General features: G+C 36.3%; 1 protein-coding gene across 1 annotated transcript; it reads left to right on the top strand.

Moving 5' to 3' along the window:
- The first annotated feature begins 837 nt into the window (after positions 1 to 837).
- On the top strand, positions 838 to 27515 carry AP1S2 (adaptor related protein complex 1 subunit sigma 2). Its single transcript, XM_068962441.1, has 5 exons — positions 838 to 870; positions 3006 to 3184; positions 9014 to 9122; positions 9743 to 9880; positions 26048 to 27515. Exons 2-5 carry the CDS (start codon positions 3006 to 3008, stop codon positions 26093 to 26095), a joined length of 474 nt encoding a protein of 157 aa, XP_068818542.1. The 5' UTR covers positions 838 to 870; the 3' UTR covers positions 26096 to 27515.

Genomic DNA, 27515 nt, shown 5'->3' on the forward strand with positions numbered 1-27515 from the left:
GTCGGGCTTTTCAGCAGGTAACGGACAGTAATTCCTCAGGTTCGCAGCACTGAGGATGGGCGAGGCAAGCCCCGGCAAGAGACAGTTGCACAGTTTGGGGCCAAAAGGTGTCTAGGACTGCAGCAGTGCGATGGGAAGGGCCGGATTCCGGGCGGTTTTGAGGCAAAGTAATTGCAAAAAAGCCCTCTAAACGCGTGCACGAGCTCCACGAAAGAGCTTTGTTTTCTTCCGAGTTGCAGCACTCCCTCTCTCCCCTCACCAACAGTACCGGCCATTAAACGGCCCCGTCCCACCCTCTCGGGGCACCGAGAGTTGTCGGAGCTCGAATGTGGTTCTTGGAAGTACGGACCTTCCCTGCCCAGCTTAGTACGGTCAATAAACGACACAGTGAAACACTATCTTCTCTCCACAAAATAGACCCGACAGCCGCACGGGTCAGAGAAGCGCACTCAGGAGAGCGCAGGCGCTCCAGCTCTGGCAACAGCCGCTTCCGGGTCACGTGGCCTGGCTTCCGGTTCGGACCTCCCTCTCGGTAGAGACGCGGCCAATCAGATTCCTCGGACTTCGCGGTCACCTGAGCTGCCTTCAGAGCCGTTGGCAACAGCCGAGCTGCATCCAGCGCACCGCCCAGCCCGCCCCTCTGCTCGCCGCAGCCCCGGCTCCTCCCTCGTCCGGCCCCCGGGGCGGGGTCTGTCGGCTCGCCCTCCCCTCTCAGCCTAAGCCTTCCCTCCGCGAACCGGGTCCCCTCCCCACAGCAAAACGGCTTCTCTTCCTCAGCTCAGCGACAGGGGCTTCCCCTTAGTCGCCGCCGCCGACGCTGCCGCCGCCGCCGCCGGCCGAGCCCCGCCGCAGCCGCGGCCCGCGGCCGCCGTAAGTCCCGGGAGGCGAGCGGGGACACCGGGGTCGGGGAGTGGGGAGGGAGGGTCGGGCGAGCCCCCCGCCGCCCAACGAGCGCCTGGACGACCCCACCCCGCGCCCGCCCGCCCGGCCCGCCACTGGGGCACCGCGCCCCGAAACTCACTTCTCTTTGCGTCCGCGCCCCTCTCCACTCGGCGCCGCGTCCCGGGCTGCGGGGGCCAGTTTCGGACGCTGCAGCGGGTCCGCGGCACCTGTGGTTTGGGAATCGCCTCAAGTTTTGCGGGGCATTTGCGGGCGGGGTCGGCGGCCGGGGGCGGCGGAGACGGAGGACTCTTGGCGCCCCCTGCGCGGCGGCGGTTGCCATTGTCTTCCCCGCTCCTTGCCTGTCACCTCGCCCGGGCTCGATCGGTCAGTGATGGAGTGCGGCCCCGTGGGGCGGCGGGCAGGCAACGGCCACTGGCCCCGAGCCCGCTCCGCGGCCGAGCCCATTGTTTTTAATACCAATCTCCAGGAATTGAGGCGCCTTGTGATTTGAAGCAAAATCGGAGCATTGGTTTTTAACTAGAGGGAAGGAATACTTGTGCCTTGCGACCAGGCATCATCCTATGTTAACATATAATTTATTTTAAAGAGCATAAATTATTTATTCGTCATATAAAGTGATAGTGGGGAGAGATGGAGGACCTTGCTATAGACTCCCTTGAGTCCTAGAGTTTCAAAAGCAAACCCTCAGTCCTCCTGGTCTCCAAGATCCTGGAATACGGGTCTGTTCTTTTTCCAAGTTCTGCTAACGGGTTTGCGTGAAACATTGTCCAGTTGATGCGTTACTTGCTGTCCCCTTCTAATGTCGCTGTCTTAACAGGACTTCTGTATGAGGCACTTTGACATCACCAGTATTGTTCGTTTATTTCGTGCCAGTGATGCGTTTTAAGTGTGATGTTAACAGCCAGTTTTAACTTTATTTAAGTTAAATTGTCGCATCGTAAATTTCTAAACACCTTATTGATGCCCGTTTGGATTATTACAAAAAGCGGCAATGATTTCTTGGCGAAATTTAGCGCCCATTTTATTCAGATGGATGGTGTAAATTCCCCCACCCCATGTTCAAATTCAGTATGGTGTGGTTAATACCAAGAGTCAGGCTGAATCCTACTTGCAGAAACTAGTACTGAAACTTAGAATAATTAAAAGAAAAGAAAATATCTGATTTCTACCTTTAAATTAGCTTTGTAGAAACAATGCTTTCTGTTTGCAGTTGGGGAGACTGATTGAATTACAAGAAGGTTTCCTTAAAAATTAAAATATGTAGACTAATCATCATTTGCAGATTCTAAATAAATGTATACAAAATAGTTTGTGTGAAATACACTAGAATTCAGCATCCACTCCATCTGTAGATGGTATGTTTTTAAATCATTTTAAATGAAGTATTTCGTATAATGTCTGAATGTGTGTAGCTCTTAGTTTGGCTTTTTAAAGGTTTATATTCTCTTTGGTAAAACTATATTAACTCACTTTATTGTGTGTATATTTATGTTGGAATTTTTTAAATGAGATGTGAATTTTTTTAATCAGGCTTTTATTAAGAAAAATGTGTGTTTATGGGATTTTTTGGTTTATATTTTAGTTCTTTTGTTTTGCTTAAAATATGTAAACATAAACTGAAGACAGCATTCCAAGTTATAGCAGTCTGTCTACAAGTAATTCAGTTTGGCTCTAGAACAGCTTGTTCTGTGTAGGGTGGAAAATAGTAGGTCTGTTTATTTCAAATGCATCTAAACCAGTTGATGTCAACAGTTCTCTTTTGATCCATATACATTCCTATAGCACACATACACAGTAGTTTCTTAAATTGCAAGAATTATCTTTCTTTTTCATCAGAATTTTCACCTCACCTGTTTTTGTCCTCCCCCTCTCCTCCAAACTTAAATGGAACAGGGTGAGGTGGGAGGATTTGCATCTGGTGGAAAGATCTTTCTACAAGAATTTCCTGCTATTTTAACTAGCATAGAAATATTGATGGCTACTCATCATTTGTTAGCTAAACGCCCTGTCCCTCAAAGCTTCTCTTTGCCACGTGTCATCTTAATCTTAACTTTATTGAATCAAAGTATTGCCTGTAATCTTGCTTCTGTTTATCTTAACAGATGCAGTTTATGTTGCTTTTTAGTCGTCAGGGAAAGCTTCGACTGCAGAAATGGTATGTCCCATTATCAGACAAAGAGAAGAAAAAGATCACAAGAGAACTTGTTCAAACCGTTTTAGCACGGAAACCTAAAATGTGCAGCTTTCTTGAATGGCGAGATCTGAAGATTGTTTACAAAAGGTATAATTTTTATTTATTAAAAGGGTGAAATAGAATCAGATATTAGATCATTTATAATGTGGAAATTGCAGACTTTCAAGAGATGACATTTATAAATAAAGATTACTAAAGATATAAATGAAATAGTCTTAAGGTAAGGCTTTGTACTTTTAAGATAACTACTGTTTTGGTGAAATGATAAAATCATGGGACTCTTTTTAAACGAAATTATGTAACTAAAGGCATAAATGATACTTCATGCTTAATCATCTTTTTAGGAAAACTGAAAGAATTCATTTCTTTGCAGGGGAAAATAAAATCAGTATTTTAAATTGTGTGAGTAATTTTCTGAATTTAGATAAGCATTTACCTCCCCCTCCCTTCTCCCCGCAAATCTGTAATGACTGGTATTTGATATGCCTTTTAATCTGACTTTCAGAATCTCTTATTCATGTATAAACTCCTTGGATATGTACACTGTTTTAGTCATAGATGTTTAAAAATCGGATATATACACGATTTGTTCGTTACTGCTTATTAGTTTGAAGTACACTTGTTGCTGTGGTGGTGGTGTGATTAGATCTGATAGATAGATAATTATGCCCAGAACAGATTTTTAAAATTTTGATGTTGCAAAATGACTCATAGATTGGCTTTGAACATTAAGCTTTTAAATGATGCTATACATCTTTATTAATATCTGAAACCTTTTGATACCTTAAACTTCTCAAGATTGTTCTAATAGGGTTAAAAGAAATATAATCACTTTGTTTCTTCACTATTTCTGTTCCCTTACAATTAACTTTCTGAATTTAAGATAAGAATGTTCATGCATATAAAAATTCTCTTCTGTGGGGGATGTGCAGAGAACTAACTATGGATTGCAAGGAGGGTCAAAGAGAAGTCTGGGTGTTACCTCAGTTTTCATTTATTCCACTCTACTATGGATGGGGTTGTGGGCAAGATGGCAAAGAAAGACATGAAGATTATAGAACATGTAGAATTTTTAAAATACCATGGATGACTCTACAATTTTTAAAATACCATAGACTCCTCTTTACAATCGAATGAGTTTAGTCATCTTTGGGTGATTTTGTATCCAGTGTTTGCTGTAGTATTTGTTGAGAAAACTCATAAAAATACCATTTTAGAGGTGGAAGATGTTTTAGAGTAATCTAGTCAAGTGTTTTGTTTTTTTTTTTTTTATTTAAAGAAACTTTCTGTCCCAGAGATGAAACCTTAAATGAAACAAGTGGAAGTGGAGGTGCTTATGTGACTGTATCTCTACTCACTTGGCTTCCACCCTCTGTGTAGGGCTCCTGAGTTTGAAAACCACTACTGTTGGTCAAAACTGAGTTTTATTTTAAAAAAATGAGAATTTGGGAGAAGTGACTTGTCCAAGGTCAGTTGCTCATGACTGCCATGGGGGCCAGAACTCAAATCTTAAACCTGGAGGCAAGGGTTTTAAGCTGGGATGAGAATAAAATTTGCATTTCTTTAAGGATCCTGTAGTTGGAAAATGGGTAGGGGAAGGGCTGAGACTGGCACCTGAGGGATCTATTAGGATATGGCGGTCCTGAAGGAAGATTTCTGCTGTGGGCTCAGCAGGTGGAAGAGTTGTTGCTGAGGTAAGTTTGGTAAGACTTGGTCATTGCTAGAAGCAGGGAGGGCAGTGAAAGAGGGGGAGGACTGGGGTGATTCCACACTTCTGGTTCAGCTGATGAGGTAAATGGTGAGGTAGAAAGTTGACTTTGAGGAGCCTGTGTGACTTCGATTTGGAGATGCCTAGGTTTCTCAGGGTGGGCATAGGCATGGACGTCTGGGGGAAAATGAGGCGTAAAGTGTTAGATCACCAGCATTTAAGCGGCAGACAGAGGGTAAGTTATAGGGTCAGTCACCTTAGGAAAGGGGAGAGAGTTCAAAACTAAGGTCACCAGTGCCAAATGTTGCATGAAGGTCAACTAAAGTGAAGAATCTATTAGATTTTACAGTGAGCATTTCACAAAATGTCCTTTTCAGTGAAATAGTAGAGACAGAACTCTTGAAAAAATAGGACAAAGTGTGAAGAGGTAGAGACAATAAAACAGCAGGTGTAGACTGTTGGGGGGGCGGGGGGGCAGGGGAAGCTTTGCTATGAAGGACAGAAGAGGTGATAACCACCCATAGACAGGAGTGGGGAGACAGGGTTAAAAAATGGCATGAGACTTAAGCTTATTTCTAGATGGGGAAAGGAGTCCCCCATGTGGAGGAGGAAAATACTAGCAAGGGAATCAGTCCCGGGAATCAAGATTCTTGGAGCTGAAGGAGATGGCCTGTCCATCAAGAGGAAAGAAGCGCTAGTTGGTACTCTGCATAGCATTCAGCCCATCCATGTTGGGATACTGCTTTTTCTGTTGTAAAAACCTGTAAAATGTAGTCTCACCTGACTATGATATTTACATCAAATTCCTATAAATAAAGATGCATTTAAAAATACCAGCTTTGCTAAGATGAAATTCACATACAAAAGTTAGATCCCATTTTATACTAGAAACTTTCCTAGCACCTTAAGGACATTTTTTTGGTAGATATGAACAGGTGATTATTTTTTCCCTAGTCTAGCTGGAAGAGAAGACCTTTTAAGTAAAAGAATTACCACTTAGCTCCTGAGAAATTCTGAACTAGCATTTTTTGCTGTTCATATCACCAAGTGATCTTTCTGTTTGCCTTCTTCAGGTTGCCTCATCCACATTCTTTATTCCTGAGCCTTTCTTACAGTTGCCCCTCTTGGGGAGGGAGAGGTGAGAGAGTGGAGTAAGCTGAAAAAATAGACTGAAAATCTGGGGACTTGAGTTCAATTCCTTTGTGCCATTAGTTTTGTGACTTTGAACAGGTCATTTTGCCTTTGTTTCCTCATCTCTAAAATAAATACTCTTGAAGATCCTGCGAAGACAGAAAACACTATGCTTTTTTGATTCCTATTTTGTGCAGCATGTTACAGGATTAAAGTCTTTAAAAAATATACACCTACCAATTACGAGCTTCAGAATTTGTTTAAGAGTACTGTATTGATTTTCTTCACTAACAAAAGAATTTTTAATGACATACCAGTAGAATATTGAGAACAGTTCGGTTACGTTCATCCACAGTCAGCTGATATTTAGCTGACTGGGGAGAAGTCATGTGTTATGAATATAAGAATAGGCACTTTCAGATGTTCTCTGAGTGCCAGTAATTAGAGTAAGCCTTAATCTACTCTGCTAAAAATAACCAAACATACCTTCTTTCTTACTAGTCTATTAATTTTACTTCAGATTTAGACTTACAAATATGCACTGAGAGAACAAAATGAATTCATTATTGAATTTTTTTTTTTAATCACTTGGTTCTAAAAATAAGGAATACTCTTCAGGTTCTCTTGGTAATCTTTTACTAAATCAGTATAACAATTTTTCTTTCCCTCCTCAGAGCATGTGAAATATTGCTTTGAATATGTTTTAATTTTTACCAGTTGCAGGACTACTTTATTTAATACAGTTTTGGACTGTAGTTTTTAATATAAAACTTGGGCTCTGGAGTCAGATTACTGTTCCTGAGAAGGTTACTCAGTTAAGCCCGAATCTCCTATAAATGCAAATAATAATGGTATCTCTCTGAAAGTTTTTTTGTGAGGATTAAAATGGTAAATTATGCCAAGGCCTTAGGTAACATTTAGTGCCTTAGTCACAGTGAGGATTCAATGAATGTTACCTGCTTCTGTTTCTTCCTTAAACTTTTTGGAACGAGGTGCCTTCTTATGGTCCTAATAACTAGATGTTCACCTACAGTGAAGAATTCATTTAATTTGATATTAAAATAATATTTCTGAATGATTCATACAATCTAGGACCTTTGACTACTGTTTAAATGCTATTTATTTATAAGTAAAAGGCAGTTCTGTGTTTAAGGAGCAAGAGTGGTGTAAGCATTAGATTGCTTAACAGTAGCATTGGAGAAGTCTTGAAATTAAAAGTAAAAGGAATTTTACCCAACATTGCCTATTAGTAAATTCTTTCTAGTAGAATTTATTTAGCACTGTGTTCATATCAGCTAGTCGTGTCAGTTTTTTATTTACCATTTTTAATATCTTTCCCTTTAATCTTTAGTTTTATTAATTCGGAGAATCTTATGTGTCATTTGTATCAGTTTTCCAGATTTACAACTCTATTTGAGCATCATGGGTTAAGGAGGATGGAAGGTTGGGTTGGAATATCTCATTGCCTTTAAAGCAATAAACAGAATAGTGCTGGGAGAGGGAGCACTTTGTTAGTAAAGTTGGAGGTGGTACATGTTGTGCCCTTTATGATAATAAATGAATGTGCTTGAATGCCTTCTGAAAGACTGCAGGAGACCAACCATTTAAAATAACGTCGTGAATGTAGAAATCAGATAGAACGGACATGGCAACTAGTGTACGTGTATGACAAGGGAGTCACTATGGTAGGTGGAAAAAGGCCTGGAGTTAAGGTCTCAAGATCAGATTTCTTGTCCCAGTTCAACCACTTGGCAGGCCTTGTACTTTTGGGCCTCTTTTTTCTTCTGTAATCAAGGATGATGGTGTTTACTGTTGAAAAGCTCAAATAAGAGGAAATGTTTTTTGGTAATATTGAAATTAATAGTGTTATGAAAATACTAGTTATTCTCAGACTGAAGAGCAGAAATTCATTGGATTTCAAAACTGAGGTTGTATGTGTGTGTGTTTGTGTATTATTTTACATTAATGCTATGAGCAGTGATTACCCATTGTTTTTCCTAAAAATTGCTTAAATGCTCCTCAGTGAAAATTATAACGGCACCTGAGACTTATTTGGAATGTCTTAGTTTTTCATTTTGTTCCTTTTCAAAAGCTTCAAACACAGTTAAACCATTTGAAAATACTTTTAATCCTCCTCAAAGGACTTGGTTAGGTCATCCTTTGTTATGCCTCAAGGTTTTGTGTTAATAAGTTTTGGCTTCCTTGGGTCAAGTATAACCTAGTCCCATGTACTAGAATTCTTATTTGGAGAATATGAGTTTTCCAACCTTATACCTTCTTCAAGGGTAAATAGCCTGACCTTCAACAAGGAAAACTTAGAAAATTTGAGGACATGTCTTAGTTTTCCCTGTTCTCTTTCTGCAACTTCTGTGATACTTGCAACTTGTTTTTTTTCCTCAAGGCTTATTTTCCACAATCCTATATACCTCCTTTAAAAATAATTCTATGCTGTTAGGAGTCAAGATAGTAGTTACCTTTGGGGATAGGAGGCTGTGACCTGGAGAGGTTAGAAGAGGGGCTTCAGAGGTTCAGTAATAATTCTGTTTTGTGGTCCAAGTGCTGGTACCACAGGTACATTCACAGTGAAAACTCATCAAGCTGTACATTTATGACTTGAGGTCTTCTCTGTGTGTATATTACGTTTTAGTAAAACATTCCAGAACATTGACTTCATGTTGACAGTATCTTCAATAAATCCTTCAGTTGGAAAGTTTATTTTCTTGCCTGTTTACTTGTGGTTTGAAATAGTCACACAGTGCATTTTGTTTTAAGTAAAATTCAGAACAACGTATGTCAACTATGTTTTAGAATATTCCTACAAAAGGAGCCTGAATGAAGGAAGAGCAAATAAATAACTCTTTCTAGATAGTGTGGTATTTTTTTTGCTTTCCTGTACTTTTCAGAATTTCTTTTTTGTACATTTATTATTTTATAGTCTAGGAGAAAAACAATTTGCTGTTGTAAAGAGGAAATAAATTGTATAGGCACAAGGTCTTTCACAATAGGATATGAAAGTATATTTTAGAAAATACATGATTATAGGGTAAATTTTTTTCTGCATCTGTTTTTTGTTACAGATATGCCAGTCTGTATTTTTGCTGTGCTATTGAGGACCAGGACAACGAACTAATTACCCTGGAAATAATTCATCGTTACGTGGAATTACTTGACAAGTATTTTGGCAGTGTGAGTAGTATTTTGTTTTAGGAAATTGAATGCCATAATATATATTTTTTAACCTTTTCTGTAACAAGTTTATTATTTGTCTTGAGAATTCTATTTGACAGTAACCTCAAGAGAGGGAAGGAATGACTCTATTTCTTGTCATTGCATGTCAGAATTGCCTAGTCAGTTAACTGCCAGAATTGCTTGACCCCACAGACCTACTCATTTAATTATGCTGGTGAGAATGAAGTTTAAAATAGTGAAATAGGAGTCCAGCTGTAAAGATTAATATACTGGAAGTGCTTAGTATAGAATTTAGATTTGGTTAGCACTTGTAATCATATTACCCCGAAATATGTAAATATTTCAAAAGACCAGTCTTTATGAGTAGAAAATCATTATTAAGTTGCCCATGTTAGGAGCTTGCAGAACCTGGTCTTTCTTAGCTTGAAGGCATTGTGTGTTTCAAGTACTTGAGACTTGAAGTTAAGCTGACTAAATCAATGATGCTTAGTTAGCAGGATTGCCATTTTTAGATATAATTAGATTAATTCACTCTGGTCAGATTTTATTGACTACCTGATAGTAGATAAATATCTTCTGCTTTCTTCAGGTTTTATTTATTTATTTTTGCTTTTCAGGTGTGTGAACTTGATATCATTTTTAATTTTGAGAAGGCTTATTTTATTTTGGATGAGTTTCTTTTGGGAGGAGAAGTTCAGGAGACATCCAAGAAGAACGTCCTTAAAGCAATTGAGCAGGCTGATCTACTGCAGGAGGTAAGCTACTCAGAGTTCTCTTAACTAGACACTGGCATGTTTTGCTCTTGCTAGGGAAGTCTCAGTCATCTTCCCTCATTCTTACAGTTTCAGAAATTACTCTGAAGCATGCTTGGCATGTAGTGTCCATGTGCAGTTTATTGATTGGCATATTTGTCAGTCACATCAACTCAGTTATCTGTGGATGTATTGTTTACTTTGGAGATGGTCTGGAGATGGCCCATTTTTGGACCCCAAAACACCAAAGTCCAAACATTTAGAGGGACAGACTACTTTAAGATGGGAAAAGTAGGAGTAATTTGAGAACTCTGTGTCTGTTGTTCTGAATTACTTAAGATAACACCTTATCTCATTAGTGTCTGCAATGAGGAGTTGACTGTGAGATTATGGCATTTTCATTCCAAGTTGGTTCATATTTTCATCCCATGTCCATTAAGTGCAAATGTAGCCAAGCAAATGATAGTGTTTTATTATATTTTTTGTAGAGTCCTCTAGTTTCTTGTTAGCAGAACTAACTGAAAAGTGTTTCTACTTCTCTTTGCTTTTCTTGAATACAAACCCACGTTTTGTCAAACAGCTACATTCTTGTCTTGCCTTGATATCACAAGAACCATTGATAAAACCCCCTTCACTTTCTAATTTCCAGTTGTCTTGGGTTAAATGTATATTTGATGCTTCTGTACCTTCAGTTTCTGAAGCTAAAAATTCATAGAAAAGGCTACCTTTCCTGAAAAACTTAATGATACATTAATTCAGGTACCTAGTTGAATTATGCTTTAGTCATAATTGAAGTTTAATCAAATAGAAAATTTGTAGCAAGAGGAGGAATTAGTTAATATTAAAAAATGTTACTTGTTTTCATTACAGTAATTATCTTTTATATTATTATTGAAGGAGGTTTTAAATCAGAGTAAATCTTTTTTTCTTCATTATAATTTATTAGCTGTTGGCCTCATTCGGGCTTCTCATTCAGGATCTCTCAGTAATCCCTCTGCATCAGTCACTGACTTAGGTCAGTTGTGGGGATTGTTTGAAGTTGGGATGACAACATCTATAACATACGTAAATTAAACATTAGACAGTGATTTTTTACATTTAATGATACTGAGTTACCAAAACAGGGGTTAAGGTGCCTGCAGAATGAAGTATTTTGTTGACAGCCCTAATACCATCTGCTGCTCACTAGTGAAATGAACACAGCCCCTTTTCTGTGTGTGTATGGTTTACTATAGTTTTTTATTAATTGATTACATACTTGTCTTTGGGAGTTTTTTTACTTTAAGTGTCAGGTGTGCTGACTACACACTCCTATTCTACTGTTATAAAATTGGGTTAAAGTTAGCACCTCCTTATTTTGCTGTTTGCTGACCAGACTTTTCTGAAAATTAGGTCAAAACAAGGGTCATAACTTGGAAATTTTTCATATTTGTTCCTTTATTTGATCACTTTTATATTTCATTATTATGGAACTGTATTCTGTGGTATCAGATCCTGGTATTTCCTTTAGTTTGTTTATCATTTCCTAATTAACTACATTTTCCTTAAAACATTTCTATAATTGTTGAAGTTAAGCTTTTATTTTTAATATGTTTTTTCTGGAGAATAATGTTTAGTGCATTGATACCTTCTTGTGTTTGGGCTGTTTTCTAAACTTTACTGGGAAATCGCTATATACTTTACAATATGACAAATATGCTGAATTTACTTTATAGCCTGTAATGAATAATGTACTAGAGGATCAGAAAGTTATTACATGTACATGTTTGTGAATGTGTGTGTGTGTCTCCCCTATAAAAGTATTTTAATAAGAAGCCTCCTTTTTTGAAGTAGTATTTTATATCTCTAAGTGGGAAAAGTAGGAATGGAGAGAGAAGCATGGGATGTCCATAGTTCCATGCAAAATTCTCCTTACCCCATCTTCACCTAGTTTAAAAAAAAAAATTTACTACTGTTAATTATAGTTCCTTGTCTTTAGAAGAGACAAGGCCCTATTTCTCTTCTGTGACTACCTTTACATTTGTTTTTTTGGTACATAAACCGAATTGATAACTACTAAAGACATTTTCTATTCAATGGACCAAGTGAACCATTTTTCTTAATTTCCCCATGCAAGCAAGTCTTAAGGAGACAGAAAGTGGCTGGTCCATTCTGAATTTACAATGATGTTAAGGCCTTTATGAAACCAAGCTAAAGTCTGTATAGGGCAGTTAAGCTTCAGGTTATTCTGTTCAGTTTAACAGTTTAACTTGTTTATTCATATTATTCACCAACAACATATTGTCACAGGAAATCAGGATGATAAGATGTTTGTTTCCTAAAACAGAGTCATTTATATGTTGATACATGATACAAGTTTATATCTCTGGGCGAGTATTTGAATCTTATGTTCACCAAATAGATGATAGAATATAATGAGAAAAAACATTCCACAAACTGCTAAAATGATTTGTCTGGACACTGTGATAACAAAAAAGAACTTCGATGATAGCTAATCCTTACTGAGCACCTAGATGTGGGGCATCCTATGCTAATCATCAGGATTTCCTGAAAAAGGGTCCTGAGAGCTTTTTAACCAATGAAGTAGAGGCTCAGTGAAGTTCCAGTGACTGGTCCAAGGTAGCAGTTGGCAAAACCAGGATTCTAAACCCAGATCTGCTAGACTTCAGAACTGTATGAAATCTTAACCACTGTGTTCTATCTGCCCCAACTCCCATTCAGGTATTTTCTTGGTATGTATATTTTAAACATTCTGTTTTAGATACCAAGTTCTGTTTGTCTCAGTAATATAGTAAAGAAATTCCTTATTCTCCTGGAAATATTGTCCAGTTTATCAGTAGTTGGAATTCATTAATCGGATATATAGATATACATTAGTATTTTTCAAGTCATCTCTTGTTGGGTTTATCAGACTGTCTAAATCTATAGTAGCTTTTTTGGTCTTATAATTTAGGGTATAATAATCACTTAGTTTATGTCATGAAATGATTTTGCTTCCAAAATTGTACATATAGCTGTAAAGACACTTATCTAAATGCAGTCTTAAATTTGTAGAAGTCCAAATTTATTTTAATTTAGTTTACATATATCATGATTTTTTTTTTTTTCCTGGTGTCAGGTCTTTTACTTGAATCAATTGTTCTGAACATCAAAGATGACTGAACTATATTGAAAATATCTGCTGGTTTAAAGATACATGCAAATCACAAAATAATTTTGGTTTTAATCCTTTTTTAATTTTGTGAAATAATACATTTCTATTTTTATGAATTTTTATTTTCAGAAATATTTCTTTGAAATGTCTCTTTTACTTTGTGTAAATGTTATGTAGTTTGTCTAGGTAGTCCTTCATTTCATAGGCAAATAGGATAGACATCAGTGGATAAAGTAGATTTTCTATTAGCATTTTACAGTCAGTAATGAGAACATAAAATGAATGTTTATTTGAATCATAATTACTAAAATATCAGACATTGTGATTAAAAAATAGATATCTTTCTTATTTTACTTAATTACTTAGTAAAGAAGGGTTCAGTTTTAATATTTCTAGACTGAACTCTGTTTATTTCTTTTGGTATTCCAGTGTATGACTCCTTAATTAGATTTGGGGGTAAAGCCCAGAAAAATTGGTCCATTATCCAATTTTTAATGTTTGACCGTTGGAATTTAAAACATATTTTCTTAACATGCCACTAGTACTTAACTTGATTCTTAAATTATTAAAGTGCAACATGCTGAGATTGCTAAATTGACTTTTTTTTTTTTGCAATACTTGAACATTTTCCCTAGCACCAAATACCTATTTTAAGCTAGATTAGATTTTTTTTGGAGGGAGGGCATGGGGGAGTGGTACAGTTGGGGTTTATTTTATAAACATTACATATAATGACCAAGGAAATAATAGAGTGCATATTCTTTGTGAAGTCAGGCACTTACCAGTTTTTCTCTGCTCCTTAATTTTATAGAGCCAGAATGAAGAATGGGGAGGTTTGTCTGAGGATATCTTATGATAAAGAGCAGTCTAAGGCTTTAGTCCCTTTGACCCCCAACTTATTTATTGGTAACTACTAAATTTACCATTTTTGTGGCATGGATAAGATGGGGTGTTATGCAAAAACTGTTGCACGTGAAATGATTTCAAGTCCTTGCTTGATCTGTGAAGATCAAATAGTTAAATACTGGGCGTTGGGCTTTAACCCTCAGCGGTAGATGCATGATGGTGTTGATCAGCGCTTTGAGATGTGTCAGCCTTTTTTTTTTATACTAACAGCATCATTTTCAAATTTGTGGAGGCTTTCCTTTTGAGCTTTGTTTGCTGTTGGTATTGTTTCTCACTAAAGTAATCTGAGAAATGAAAAACAAGTGAGGTACCAAAAGCAAGCATTACACTCATGAATTTGCTTCTACTTCACGGTGGTCCACTATATAAACAGGTTTATTGGATTTACAGTTGTAAATTTGCCTCATCTAGAAAGTGGTGCTCTATGGAAAATTAGTGCTGCTAAAATTGATTTGTTTTAGTGCTGGGGCTGCATGATATATCTTAGTACTATACAACATCTTTGTGGAAGTAGTAATTAATAAATCTGTTGGACTGCATAAAAATGGAAAGGTAAGAATCTTAGGCGACAAAGGGATTTCTTTAAACATGGATCTTTTGTAAATTAAAAGTATTTTAAGTAAGTACATACTTATCAAAGTATTTGATAACATGCTTCTTAATAAGTTTTTTTAATTAAAATCTTGCTAATTAAGAATATTAAGACATTGGGTAGTTAAACTCTATTAAGAATATCTTACATTGTTTTAAAAATCAGATGCTTTCAAATATGTACAGTAATATAACAGCAAAAAGCATTTTGATAAAAATCCTCTTAGATTGGTTTTAATAAGACAAACTCCTATGATTCCTTTGTAATTACCACTGTTTATGTTAAAACCTTTAAGCCTAAACCTTTTCAGTTGGGTTAAAAATTAACAAGGCTATCGTCCTTTATACCAGCATATTTTAATTTTTTATATGTTAACTTGATTAGGTTCTACTAGAACAGATTCTGGATAAGTGAGGTTTAGTTACATTAATGCTTCAAATGGAAAATACAGAAGGGATAGATACAGAGAAAACAGAAGGTGGAACAAATCTTGCCTTTCACTTTGCATTTAATAAGAAGCAATTTGGCCAATGCCCTTGGTCACTGGTTTTCAGGTTGTAATCATTCGCTCTATGTCTTTCGAGCTCTTTTTCCTTTGCTTTTCAGAATTTTGAGAATTTCCTCCTTACTCTTTCATTTTAATTCATTTTGAGCCAACTCTTGCTACTCTGGTCTATTTGTAATAAAAGTTGGAATAACTTAAAATATTCAGTTACTGTAAATCTGATTTTCCGAAGTATTTGACAAGAAGCCACAGTAATACCATACTTTTTTATATCACAATAGTTACATATACATAAACTTAAATTATATATGCTTACTTGTATTTCTTGTTTTATAGTCTCATGTTGTCTGTTCTTCTTTTTTAATGCTGATCCTGATCTACTAAGTTGATTGCATGAGCCCTAGGATTGAGACCTGCACAGGGACCTGCAAAGAACATATTCCTAGGTGTTGGTGATGGTTTTGTTTATTTATGTATTTATTTTTGAAAATTAAAGTAAGTTGACATGATTTTTTAAAAAAAAGTACTTTCTGAAAAATTTCAGTGTTTGAGTTCTTTTTTTACGCTCCTGAGACATTGGTGGTTTTTTTTTGCTTTTTCTGTGGTCTTTTTTAAAATAAAAATTCCCACTATAGGAATACAAGCAAAGACACTAGAATATTATCTTACCCACCAACCAGAGAATTAGATTAATTCTGGTTCTCAACTGGAGTTGGGAGTAGGGCAGTTGTGCCTCCTCAGGGGACACTGGGCAATGGCTGGACACGTTTTTGATTGTTACTACTAGCCACTACTAGCCATGAGGTGCCACTGGCATCTAGTAGGTGAAGATCAAAGATGCTATTAAATATCTAACAATGCCCAGAACAGCCCTCTCAGAGTAAGAAATTATCCAGCCTCAAGTGTCAATGGTGCTGAGGTCCAGAAACCCTGGTTTAATTTAACAACCATGTAATATATAAAGATTTCATTTACAGATTTCATTTATATTTATGGACTGCTACATCTTTTCGATATAACATGCAGATTACAAATGACTAGCCAAAAATGAATCAAAAGTATAAGGGGAAAAAAACCCTAAAAATTGTGAAGAAAGGGATAAATGTGCTCAAGAACATGTAAATGGCTATAAAACTCACCTCTGTGATTCACCAAAATTACTTTTACTTGATCAAAAATAATTTTTGATAACCAGAGATAACCCACAGCAAAACTTACGGGATGTCACTGTATAATTTAATTTCTTCAACAACTAAATCTGTTAACATTTATTCATGTTATTTAGTTTTTGTCTGGAAACAAAATTGAGCATACCCTGTAGGCAGTTAGAACACTTGAACTTGCTGCCAATTTCCCTATCCACCTTAGGGATTTGATAGTTCCTTACGAGAGGAATAGTTTAAATGACCAGAAATTACATATATAATATAGACTTATATTGTACATACATACTTTTTATTGTTTTTCTTTTATGCCCTATTAGCCTTATAGAATTTACTTAGTAAAGAGAATATTTGAAATTCAGTGATTCCAAGAAATCATTTATATTTTGAAAACCTTGGTTAAATTTAGGGCATTTCAAGTTATGATCCAAATGGAAGACCAAGACAAATACAATACAATTACCCTAAGATGTACTTAAAACTATTTCTTTACAGTCTAAAGTTATATTTACTAAGTTAATTATTCTGCTTCTTTATTTTTATTTTTTTGGTTTGTTTCTTGGATTGGCAAAGAATTGTTTTCTCCTTATGAGCACTTAAATTTGTATTCTATTTTGGAGGATTAGTTTAGTGATATCTATTAACAAACGTGTACACTTTTTGCCCCATTAGTTATACTTGAAGGAATTTTATCCAACAGAAATACACAAATGCACTAAGACACACGCTGGGTATAATACTAAACCATTGGAACCTAATCAGATGTCCATCAATGGGAAATAGGTTAAGAAAATTACAGTATACCATATATAAAACTGTTACCTGGCTATAAAAGAAATGAGATCAATTTCTATGTAATGATATGGAAAGATACTCAAGGTTTATCAAGTAAGAAAAGATCTAGGAATAGGACATTAAAAGTATTACCTCTGATGATATTTGAGGTCCCCCCACCTCCTGTTTTAAAACATGTAATGTAAAAAAAAAATCACTCAACTTTCCTAGTGCTTCAGAAGTGCTTGTGAAATAAGACACCATGAGTCCTGTCATCTAAAAGATACCACATTAAGTGCTTTCATTTTTTTCTCTTTTTATTCATTGCTAAAAAGAGATCTTCATGAGTTTGGATACTCAGCGGCCCTTTGGTCTTTAGATCAAGGAATAGGGTTCCAGAGGTAAGAGTAAGAACTTTGCCACAGTATTCAATAAAAAGTACCACTGTATTCTAGAACATGAAGGACTAAGGATACTACATTCTAGTGCATGGAATAAGTGAAGCCCCTTTAAGAAAAACTGGAGTGTAGCCGTAACTTCAAATTATACTTATTTATATATATATATATATATTTTAGGGCTTCCCTGGTGACTCAGTGGTAAAGAATCCACCTGCTAATGTAGGAGACACAGGTTCAATCCCTGGGTTGGAAAAATACCCTGGAAAAGGAAGTGGTACCCGACTCCAGTATTCTTGCCTGGAGAAGCCCATGGGCAAAGGAGCCCAGTGGGCCACAGTCCATAGGGTCTCAAAGGGTCGACACGAACCTGCGTGCATATATATATATATATATATATATATATATTATTAAATGTACGTAATTTTCTCTTTGATTGCCTTGCATACCAGAAAGAAAAATCAGGATACTAGGTTTTCTGTTTTGGATCCATACCACTAGTTTATTTAAGCACTTCTCGTCCCAACAAGACTTAAGCCTTTAGATGATTTTACTTGTGAGTCATCAGCCTAGTATAGTGAATATCTGGGAATTTTAAGGTAGTGGGGTTTGTTTTAGAAACAGGTGGCTTTGAGAACAGGTGTAGCTTAATTCCTCTCTGCTGTGTTTGTCGTCCTACACTTCCCACTACAGTTCAGTTCAGTCGCTCAGTCGTGTCCGACTCTTTGCGACCCCATGAATCGCAGCACGCCAGGCCTCCCTGTCCATCACCAACTCCTGGAGTTCACTCAGACTCACGTCCATCGAGTTGGTGATGCCATCCAGCCACCTCATCCTCTGTCATCCCTTTCTCCTCCTGCCCCCAATCCCTTGGATTGAGAAAAAGATTATTCTTAGGATGGAGGAAAGTTGAATGTGCATGTATACTAAGGAAAAGAGCAAATGCAGAGAGCGATGAAAAACAGGAATAGAATAATGGAAAAAGTATATTGGGAGGGTGAGGGAGGGTGAATAGGAATGGAATCACAAGCATTGGTTTGAGTAAGACGAGTCTTCTCCCTCCTCTGTTTTGAGGTTCATGGGTTTAATGAGCTTAGTGGGCTATAGATTTTTTTTTTTTCCTCATGAGTTAGGTGAGTTGAGAAACTGTCTAGAGGAGAGCTGCTGGGACTGAGGAGAAAGAAGGGGCAGATAATTTGAAATGTTGAAGGTTTGGCATAGACTTAATGGGGAAGAAGTCAGTGATTTGCCCAGATTAAAGGCCCATTTCAGATTGAAAATAGTAAGTATCTAATCTTTATTCCAAAAATAGGTCTCCAGTGTGTACTAAGGGCAACTTGTGGTTTATATTTATTTGTGTAATACACTGGATTAAAATTCTTTTTCTATTTTCCTTTTGGTCTTTATTCCCACATGGTCTATATCACTGACATTTCAGTGTATTTAACTCAGTTTGCTAGGTCATAGAAGACAGTAGGTCTAGTTCTGCAGAGGACTTTCACCCTCCCCGATTCTTAATTAATATAATTATTCCATGACTCATAAAATGTTCTGGTGGTGTGAAGGCCCAGAATACTGGAGTTATATTTAATCCACTGTAATGTTTTCCTTGTATATAAGAGAAAAAATAACTGTTAATTATGGGCATATCTATCATTTAACTAAAAATCAACCTTAAATGTTAAATGGTCATTAAGGCATTTATTTATAGCATAACCTTTTCTGCTTCTGTCAGTTTAAAATGGGAAAGTATTTGAAACATGTTATAGCAACTTAAAAGTGTTGAAAGAATACATTTGTTTTTGTAGATTTTAGAGTTTTTCTTCTTGAAGAATGTTTTTCAGGTGAGGATTTCTGCCTTTGAAGAGTATTCTTCACAATTAACTGGATGCTAATTTCTTATTTAAGTACAGTAATATGAATCATTGCTATAAAGAATAGTTTGGCTTTATCAACTCTTTTCTTCCCTGGTAGTGGTTTAGTTTAGTTGCTCAGTTGTGTCCAACTCTTTGCAACCCCATGGACAACAGTTCTTTCCTAAAGGGTAGTAAAAGGTCTGTTAGAAATGCCCCAGGCAGTCAAGAGTTGAGAATTGCTCCTACAGAATTGTTCCTTTTCTTTCATGGTTGTCTCCTCTGGTGAGGAACTGCTGTGTACTTGACTCTGTTTGGGAAACTACCTTTTTGTTTTCTTTTTTTTCCTCCCTTACTGAATTTTTCTTTTAATTGGTTTTTACTTGGTGTGATATAAAATTGAGAAACAAAACAAAAAAGATGCAAAGCTATAAAGGCTCAGATATTGGTATTATTTAGGTGAAAGTTTATTTGATAGACTTAAATTTTTCTTGTTCTCGCACCAGAAAACAGAGAATATGTTTTACAGCAAGAGTTTGACTGGGTGTAAGAAAAAGCATACTAGAATATGTGCTGGAGTACTGACATGCATCAAAATGTAGTAGGATATATAAATTCAGTTTGTAATAACAATCTTGTCAAGTTTGTTACTTACACTTTAGCATTACGTGAAAAGTTTAATTACATTAAATCCTAAGAGATAGTCCCACTTACTTAACTGATGATATTTTCATAGGAAATTTTGCTCTGATAATGATTCATCATTGGGGCTTATAATTTATTGTTTTACACAGAGAATATTGAAATAGGTTCAGAGTTCATTGACCAAAAAACTATTATTAATATCATTGATACAGAAATAGAATTCCCTCATTAAAATGAAGCATTTGGGGGTTCAATTTATTATTGATATTATTTTAGCTTTTTGCTTTATTTCACAATGTTCCAAGTGGGAGAAAAAAAGCAATTATATCTTTAAACTGTTTAGGGATTATCTGAGGATTAAAATTTTACTGGTTTTTTTCTTCAAATACTGTTGTATTTAATGGTTATTACATAAGGTATCTGTTACATATTTTATTGGAACAGTTTATATTGACTTTGTAGCCTAACAGTTCAAAGTGCCAAGTTGAATAAATAGTAAATTGAGGATATCTTAAAAGCAGTCAAGCAATTTTAAACTTTTTTGAGTCACAAGCCTTTTGGCTCAGGGTATAATTGCTTTGAGAGTCTGATGGTCCATGGGCTGCCTTTTCAGGAAAATCTGTATCTAATTTTGCCCCTGGTTTCAGGGAGTTTTGGAGTCCCTAGATATTCATCTCTTCTGTGCACTCTAGGGTCAGTTTAAAACCACTTCAGGTTACCTTGTTGATGTGTGAGAAACATCCTTTTAGATACATTTAGAGGCATAGACATTTAACAAATCTGTTTGGTGAATTCTTTAAAATCTGTCTTCAGGATTATTTAAAAAGTAATACCCTTAGTCACAAAGGCATCGTCTTTGGAATTTTCTCTTTTCTTGGTAAGCTAAGCGAATGATTAAAAACCTCTATTGCTACTAAATGGGTAACTACTTTTCCATTCTTTTCTTGGGAAAGATTTTCCTTTAGAATCTGTAAAAGTTCATGGTCATTCTAGGATGTAATGATTTTCATTAAGGGATTAAATTCCTTTGCTTCATGTAGTAAAATCCTGATGAACTTGAACACTGGCAGGAGGGATTATTCTAACTGGATTTTGAGTTAACTCAGTGTTGACTAGATGACTTATACTGAAAAATCTTTTCAGTATATTTTTAGTAAATACAGTGCTTTTGGATTTTGTAGGACATAGGTCATCATTTTGGTTATTGTTATATACAGTAAAGTTATAAAAGATGAATATGAATTCCTGGGCATTGTTTAGAAGTTAAATATTCAGCCATGAACCAAAATTCTAAAAACAAATTCTCAGTTTCAATTAAGTTTTCTTTGCTGTGCACTGAACATTCTAGAAATCTGATTGTGTCTGTGTCAGTTTGTATACTGTGTGTAAGAATATATGCATTTCTTTTGTAGCCACGTCATGAATATTTTAATGTCCCTGTGTACTAAATGACCACTCATCGTGTATGCAGAATTTCACAGAGGAAATAGAAAGCTGATATGCTTATGAAAGAAAATATCCTCAGCTTGGTGACTGATTACCTTGTGTAATAATAGAACATTTTAGAACCGTTACCTTTGTAATAATTTTCTTGTTCTCATCCTCTTTTCTGTTTTATTTTCATTCTGTGTGTGATCTTGATACAGCTTTTCCTGCTTGCAACTGGTTTAATTTCTTCTTGAAAAATATGATCTATGATCATTTTGAGTAATGTTTCATTTCAAACACCTACATGTCGTCATTTGTGAACCATCTGTGATTAATCTTGTAAGAGAATACCTAGCAATCATTAAATGTTTACCAAAGAAAATCAAGCTGAAATGCTTGGTCAAAATTAGCAGTGCCACAATATAGCATGATTTGATCTTCAAATGTTGGCAGGATGGGACTATATTTAGGGTAATTATAGTATACATGAGGAAACATTTTTAATTATCACATAAAAGTGTATTTGGCAATAATACAAGAAAGTAAAATCTGTACTATTATATAATATTTAAGGTAAAACATTAACGATTTCTAAAAAATTTGTAATGCCACATTTATTGACTCATATTTGTGCTATACAATATCAAACAATCCCTCTAAGAACTATCAGAAAGCTATGTCAGAAAAGTCTCTTCTGCAATATCTATTGTTTAAAAGTAAGTAATCCTTTCAAAGTATTAATATAGGGTTTATTTTATATAGTTAAGATTCTAATATTGTTTAAATACTATAATATTTTACTAGTTATATAGTTAAGTCTGCATTTAGATACTTAATGATTTGTTAAATATGGTTTTATATTTCAGATATTAAAACCTTTAATATTGATCATTGTGTTTTAACAAAACATGCAACATATATTATTATAAAGAGGAAATTACTGAATAATTCATTGTTACTGTTTAGAGAGTTTAAGGCCCAACTTAAGTAAGCTATCATTAAACGAGTTCAAAAGATGCTCAGAGTGGTTTACCACTGAAAGAAGACCTGTAAAAATGTGTATTAGACGGGGTGCAGATCAGTTGTTTCCATTCTTCCATTCTTGCTGTACTACATGACATTTGAAGCACCTGGATGGGCTATCAAATGAGAAATTAGCATTATACATTGATAACATTGGGAAACATTGGTCTTTCATTTCCACTTTTTTCCTCCTTCCCTCCCCCAGCCCTGCAACATGGTATTCATCTGGTTTTAATGCTGCATAAATATGCATTGTCTCATGCCTGTTTGCTTTGGATGCTGTATGCCCAGCTGTAACAAGATGTTGCTTCTTTTGTTATTTGTATACAGCCGCTTGCTTTAAACTAGTAGATTCTGAAATAGCTTTCCTTGCATGTCTAAAATAAAAATATTGCATGTACTTTGTCTCATGTGAATGACTTTTTTCTTCTCCATCCTTTTTGACAAGTAATATATTTCATATTTTAATTTTTCAGGTAATTTTTAAAAATGATGATTTAGATGTAACAAAATTTACTAGTTTAACCATTTTTAAGTGTACAGTTTAGTAGGTTCAGTATATTCACATTGTTGCACAACATATCTCTAGTTTTTCATCTTGCAAAACTGAAACTGTATCCATTAGAAACAACTATTCCCCATTTCTCCTCCCCTCAGCCATTGGTAACCACCTTTCTACTTTGTCTCTATGAATTTGACTGATTTACATAATAGTTTTTTCTAGATGGTTTTGAGCTACAATTTCAGTGTGAACATGTGAAAATTAATTTTATATTACAATTGATTAAAAAACTAACTTACTATTTGTATAAGTCTCAGTGGAAGAAAATATATAAATGATTCTTTGAAATTAGGCCTTTTAGAAAGGACAGATATTTCAAATGCATTGAGAAGCAATGTGGTTCTCTTCAAGAAATGCTGTCTATATAAGATTGCAAGCAGTGAGCACATAAGGGGAAATCTAACCAGCTTCAACGAATAGGATGAGGGGGCATGTTTACATGGATAAGCTAAGAATCTTAACTCTATAGAATTCAATGTAGGCACCCTGTTATACATTAAAGGTTGTATGACATTTTAAAAATTATTTAACATTAAGTGAAAATGATTGTTTTTAAATTTCCCTCCTTATTTAATGTGACTCATGAAAACTCTGAGACCATACAAATAGAACAGTATAAGAAACCCTTATGTACACATCACTCATCTCCAACAACCATCAACAACTCAATGTTTTCATAAATCACCACCCTACCATGCCTTTTTTGCCTGAGTATTTTACAGCAAGCCCTAGACATCCTATCATTTCATCTTATATACTTCAGTATGTATCCCTAAGAGATAAGGACAGTCCCCCAAATTAACAGTAATTCTTAATATCTTACTCTTGATTCGTTATTTTCCTAATTGCCTGGAAATTGTATTTTTATAATCAGTTTCTTAGAGCTAGATTCCAAACAAGTTTCACACTGTATCTGATCTCTTTAAGTCTCTGTTAATCTTTAATGAAAGTGAAAGTGAAGTCGCTCAGTCATGTCCGACTCTTTGCCACCCTGTGGACTGTAGCCTACTAGGCTTGTCCGTCCATGGGATTTTCCAGCCAAGAGTACTGGAGTGGGTTGCCTTTTCCTTCTTCAGGGGATCTTCCTGACACAGGGATCGAACCTAGGTCTCCCTCATTGCAGGCAGACGCTTTACCCTCTGAGCCACTTAAGTACTTTAATAATTAATCTTTAATAATTCTGTAAATCTTTAATTTTTACCCTCCCTTGCCTTTTTTTTTGGTTAAACTGAGTCTCCTATACGGTAGAATTTCCTCCATTCTGTATTTGGCAGATTATAATGGCGATGTTTAACTTGTTTTCTTATCCTCCATATATATTTAGATCTTTAGCCTGGTTAGGTTGAGGTTCAATTCAGAGGTGGAAAGGAGGGCAAGAATACTTCATAAAAAATAGCCTTTTTTCACCAAAGCTGACTTTTACCCATTTTTCCTTAATGCACAAACATACTAAAAGGTCACTATATGAACTTTGTATATAGAGTTGGTTTATAGTAAGGCTAAATACCTTTATTTAGATTTCAGTTGTGTCATGTATCAGCTAACATATTTTGAGCACTTTCTGTGAATCAGGCACTAAGCCTTATCTCTCTTAATCTCTACAAATGAAGGTAAGTGCTATGATCCTTGTTTTCCAAATAAGGAAACAGACCAGAGAGTTTAAATAATTAATCTGAGATTATTCCATGTAGTGCTTTACATAAAATTAAATCTAATGTATGGATTTATGGTTTAATTAATTTTTCTTCTCCTGTTTTGTGCTGTACCACAATTAGGATGCAAAAGTAAGTCATTTGGGTACAAAAAATTGTTTTCCTCTGTTAAAATCTAGTATGCCTTTTAATTACAAACTTGTTGCTACTAATACCTGAAATTTGACCTAGTTGGTCCTTTTATTTTGTGCTGTACAAAACTGACACTTTGGAAAATTTTTAATTTTTTTATAGTATGCTTCCTTTGGTTAGTCTTCCTTTGGCATTTACAGATGAGTATTGGTTGTTACATAGAACAAAAGGCACTTATGTCTCAGGTATCAGCATTCTTTCTGTATGTTGCTTCCACTGAAGCCATCGGTTGCTCTGGGGAGGTCTGGAAGGTAAGTTCCTGAAGAAAGGAATAAATACGTGTGACTCAAAAATAAGAGCAAGGAAAATAAAAATATGTGAAGAATGGGGAGAACTCAGGAGGTTTCCCTGGTCTTTATTTAGGGGAGGTTTTGAATTTTTACACTAAGACAACTTACATTTTCTGTAGAAAGTGCGAGTCGCTCAGTCGTGTCTGACTCTTTGTGACCCCATGGACTACACAGTCCATGGAATTCTCCAGGCCAGAATACTGGAGTGGGTAGCCTTTCCTTGGAGAAGGCAATGGCACCCCACTCCAGTACTCTTGCCTGGAAAATCCCATAGACGGAGGGGCCTGGAAGGCTGCAGTCCATGGGGTCGCTGAGGGTCGGACATGACTAAGCGACTTCACGTTCACTTTTCACTTACATGCATTGAAGAAGGAAATGGCAACCCACTCCAGTGTTCTTGCCTGGAGAATCCCAGGGATGGGGGAGCCTAGTGGGCTAATGACTATGGGGTCGCACAGAGTCGGACACGACTGAAGTGACTTAGCAGCAGCAGCCTTTCCCTTCTCCAGGGGATCTTCCCAACCCAGGGATTGAACCCAGGTCTCCCGCATTGCAGGCAGATTCTTTATCAGCTGAGCCACCAGGGAAGCCCAAGAATACTGGAGTGGGTAGCCTATCCCTTTTCCAGCAGATCTTCCTGACCCAGGAATCGAACAGGGGTCTCCTGCATTGCAGGCAGATTCTTTACCAACTGAGCTATCAGAGAAGCCTTTCTGTAGAAAGGTCACTATCAATAATTTCCTTAAATGCCAGTGGGTTTGACAGCTTTTTGTATTACAGCAATGGAGCACAGCACAATTGGTAGGTAATCAGTAGGTATTTAATGCATGCTGAAAAAAATCTTCCTGTGGTCCCTGGTGTTTGGGACACAAATTGCTAAATAAGCACTGGCTCTCCGTGGAAGTGCCCAGACTGCTGAACTGCTTGTGTTCAGCTTCTCTGAAACTTGCATGCGCTTCCGTGTCTGTGTCAACTTCACATTCTCAAACCTCCCCAGATCTGCTTACCAGAGTCTCACATTTTCCCTCCACAGGAAGCTGAAACCCCACGTAGTGTTCTTGAAGAAATTGGACTGACATAACTCTCCTCCCCTGTTGATGACTTCCTGTGGCATTTCACACACTGTAGATGGTCACTGCCTTCATGTCCATGTTAGCTAATGGTGTAAGATGATGTCTTGTCAGTATTACTGTTCTGCTAAGCTGCTTCATTCAGGCCTACACAATTTTTTTTTTAAGGGAACTTTGGTTAATCAAGTGATAACAAGGGACTTAAATATGAATTAGAATGAATGCAGAAAAAAAAAGTTTTTCTGGCTATTTTAAAGTTTATAGGTCTGTTTCTCTTGAATAGGTTATTATTACTTTTGATTATGTGTATCTATGAGTATGACACAATCAGGCAATATACATTTATTATTCTCTTTGGAAAAAAAATCATGTGAAAGAAACCTGGTTTTATGAAACCAAAGACTACTGCATTTCAGTATATATGCGAATAAAGGGAATTGACATGTCACATATCAAATGAATGGAAATTTCACTCTATGTTGAAACTCAAATTATACCAAAGACCCTTATTAGAAAATAAACACCTTAAAACAAAGGGAATACATACAAAAAACTAATGGAATGATGCTGTTTTACACTAAAAATTATTTCATAGGCATTCCAAACCTGGGACGAGGAACAGAGAGAAGCTGTTTCATAATAGTAAACATACTATTTTTAAGGCCAAGCAACATTTGACTCCGGACATAAATTTTTTTGTGGTCATAATCATTTAGTCACTTAGTTGGATTGTTTTTGATGTCTCCCAAATAAAATGAAAATGTTGACTTACCAGGGATTCTTAATAACTGTATCTTATGGAAAATGTGTTGCTCTTTTCACAAAGTGTTGCATAAGTCATTGTTTAAAGCATGAATATTCCTTCTGGGGTGCTTGTTACAGCCAAGTTTATTTTACTCCCCTATTGCTTCCCTCCACTTAGAAGTACAGTAAACTTTAGGGCAACTTCCTTCCCTTCCATGGCACTGCCTAGTTATTGGGAGTCCTAAATATAAAAACAGACACCACCTCTCATGAAAGTGTGAGTTGAATGAAGTAAAATGGCATTAGTGGGCACTATATTTTTTAAGGATATAGTCGTTTCAATGTCACTTTTATACATACTTCTACATATGTAAATGTCTTCACAGTTTACACTTTTCATTTGTATCGCTGGGCTGGATTAAGCTTTGTTGTGATTGTGACCAATATTGAGGCCATGTGAGCACTATCTTACCACATTGCCAATTAGTTGTAATAAATGTTCAACGTACACAACTGTAGTGTGTTTTTATCTTTTCCCAAAAGCCTGTCAAACTATGAAGAGCTGCTAAAGGAAGAATTTTTTCAAAAAATTTTCGACTTAAGATGTTGAAAATTCACCTCCATTTGAATGTGGTGGTGGTTAAAAGCACACACAAGATAAATGGTGGAAGATTTAAGGAGTCTTCA

This window comes from Capricornis sumatraensis, chromosome X, assembly GCF_032405125.1.
Source record: "Capricornis sumatraensis isolate serow.1 chromosome X, serow.2, whole genome shotgun sequence".
Classification (NCBI taxonomy): domain Eukaryota; kingdom Metazoa; phylum Chordata; class Mammalia; order Artiodactyla; family Bovidae; genus Capricornis; species Capricornis sumatraensis.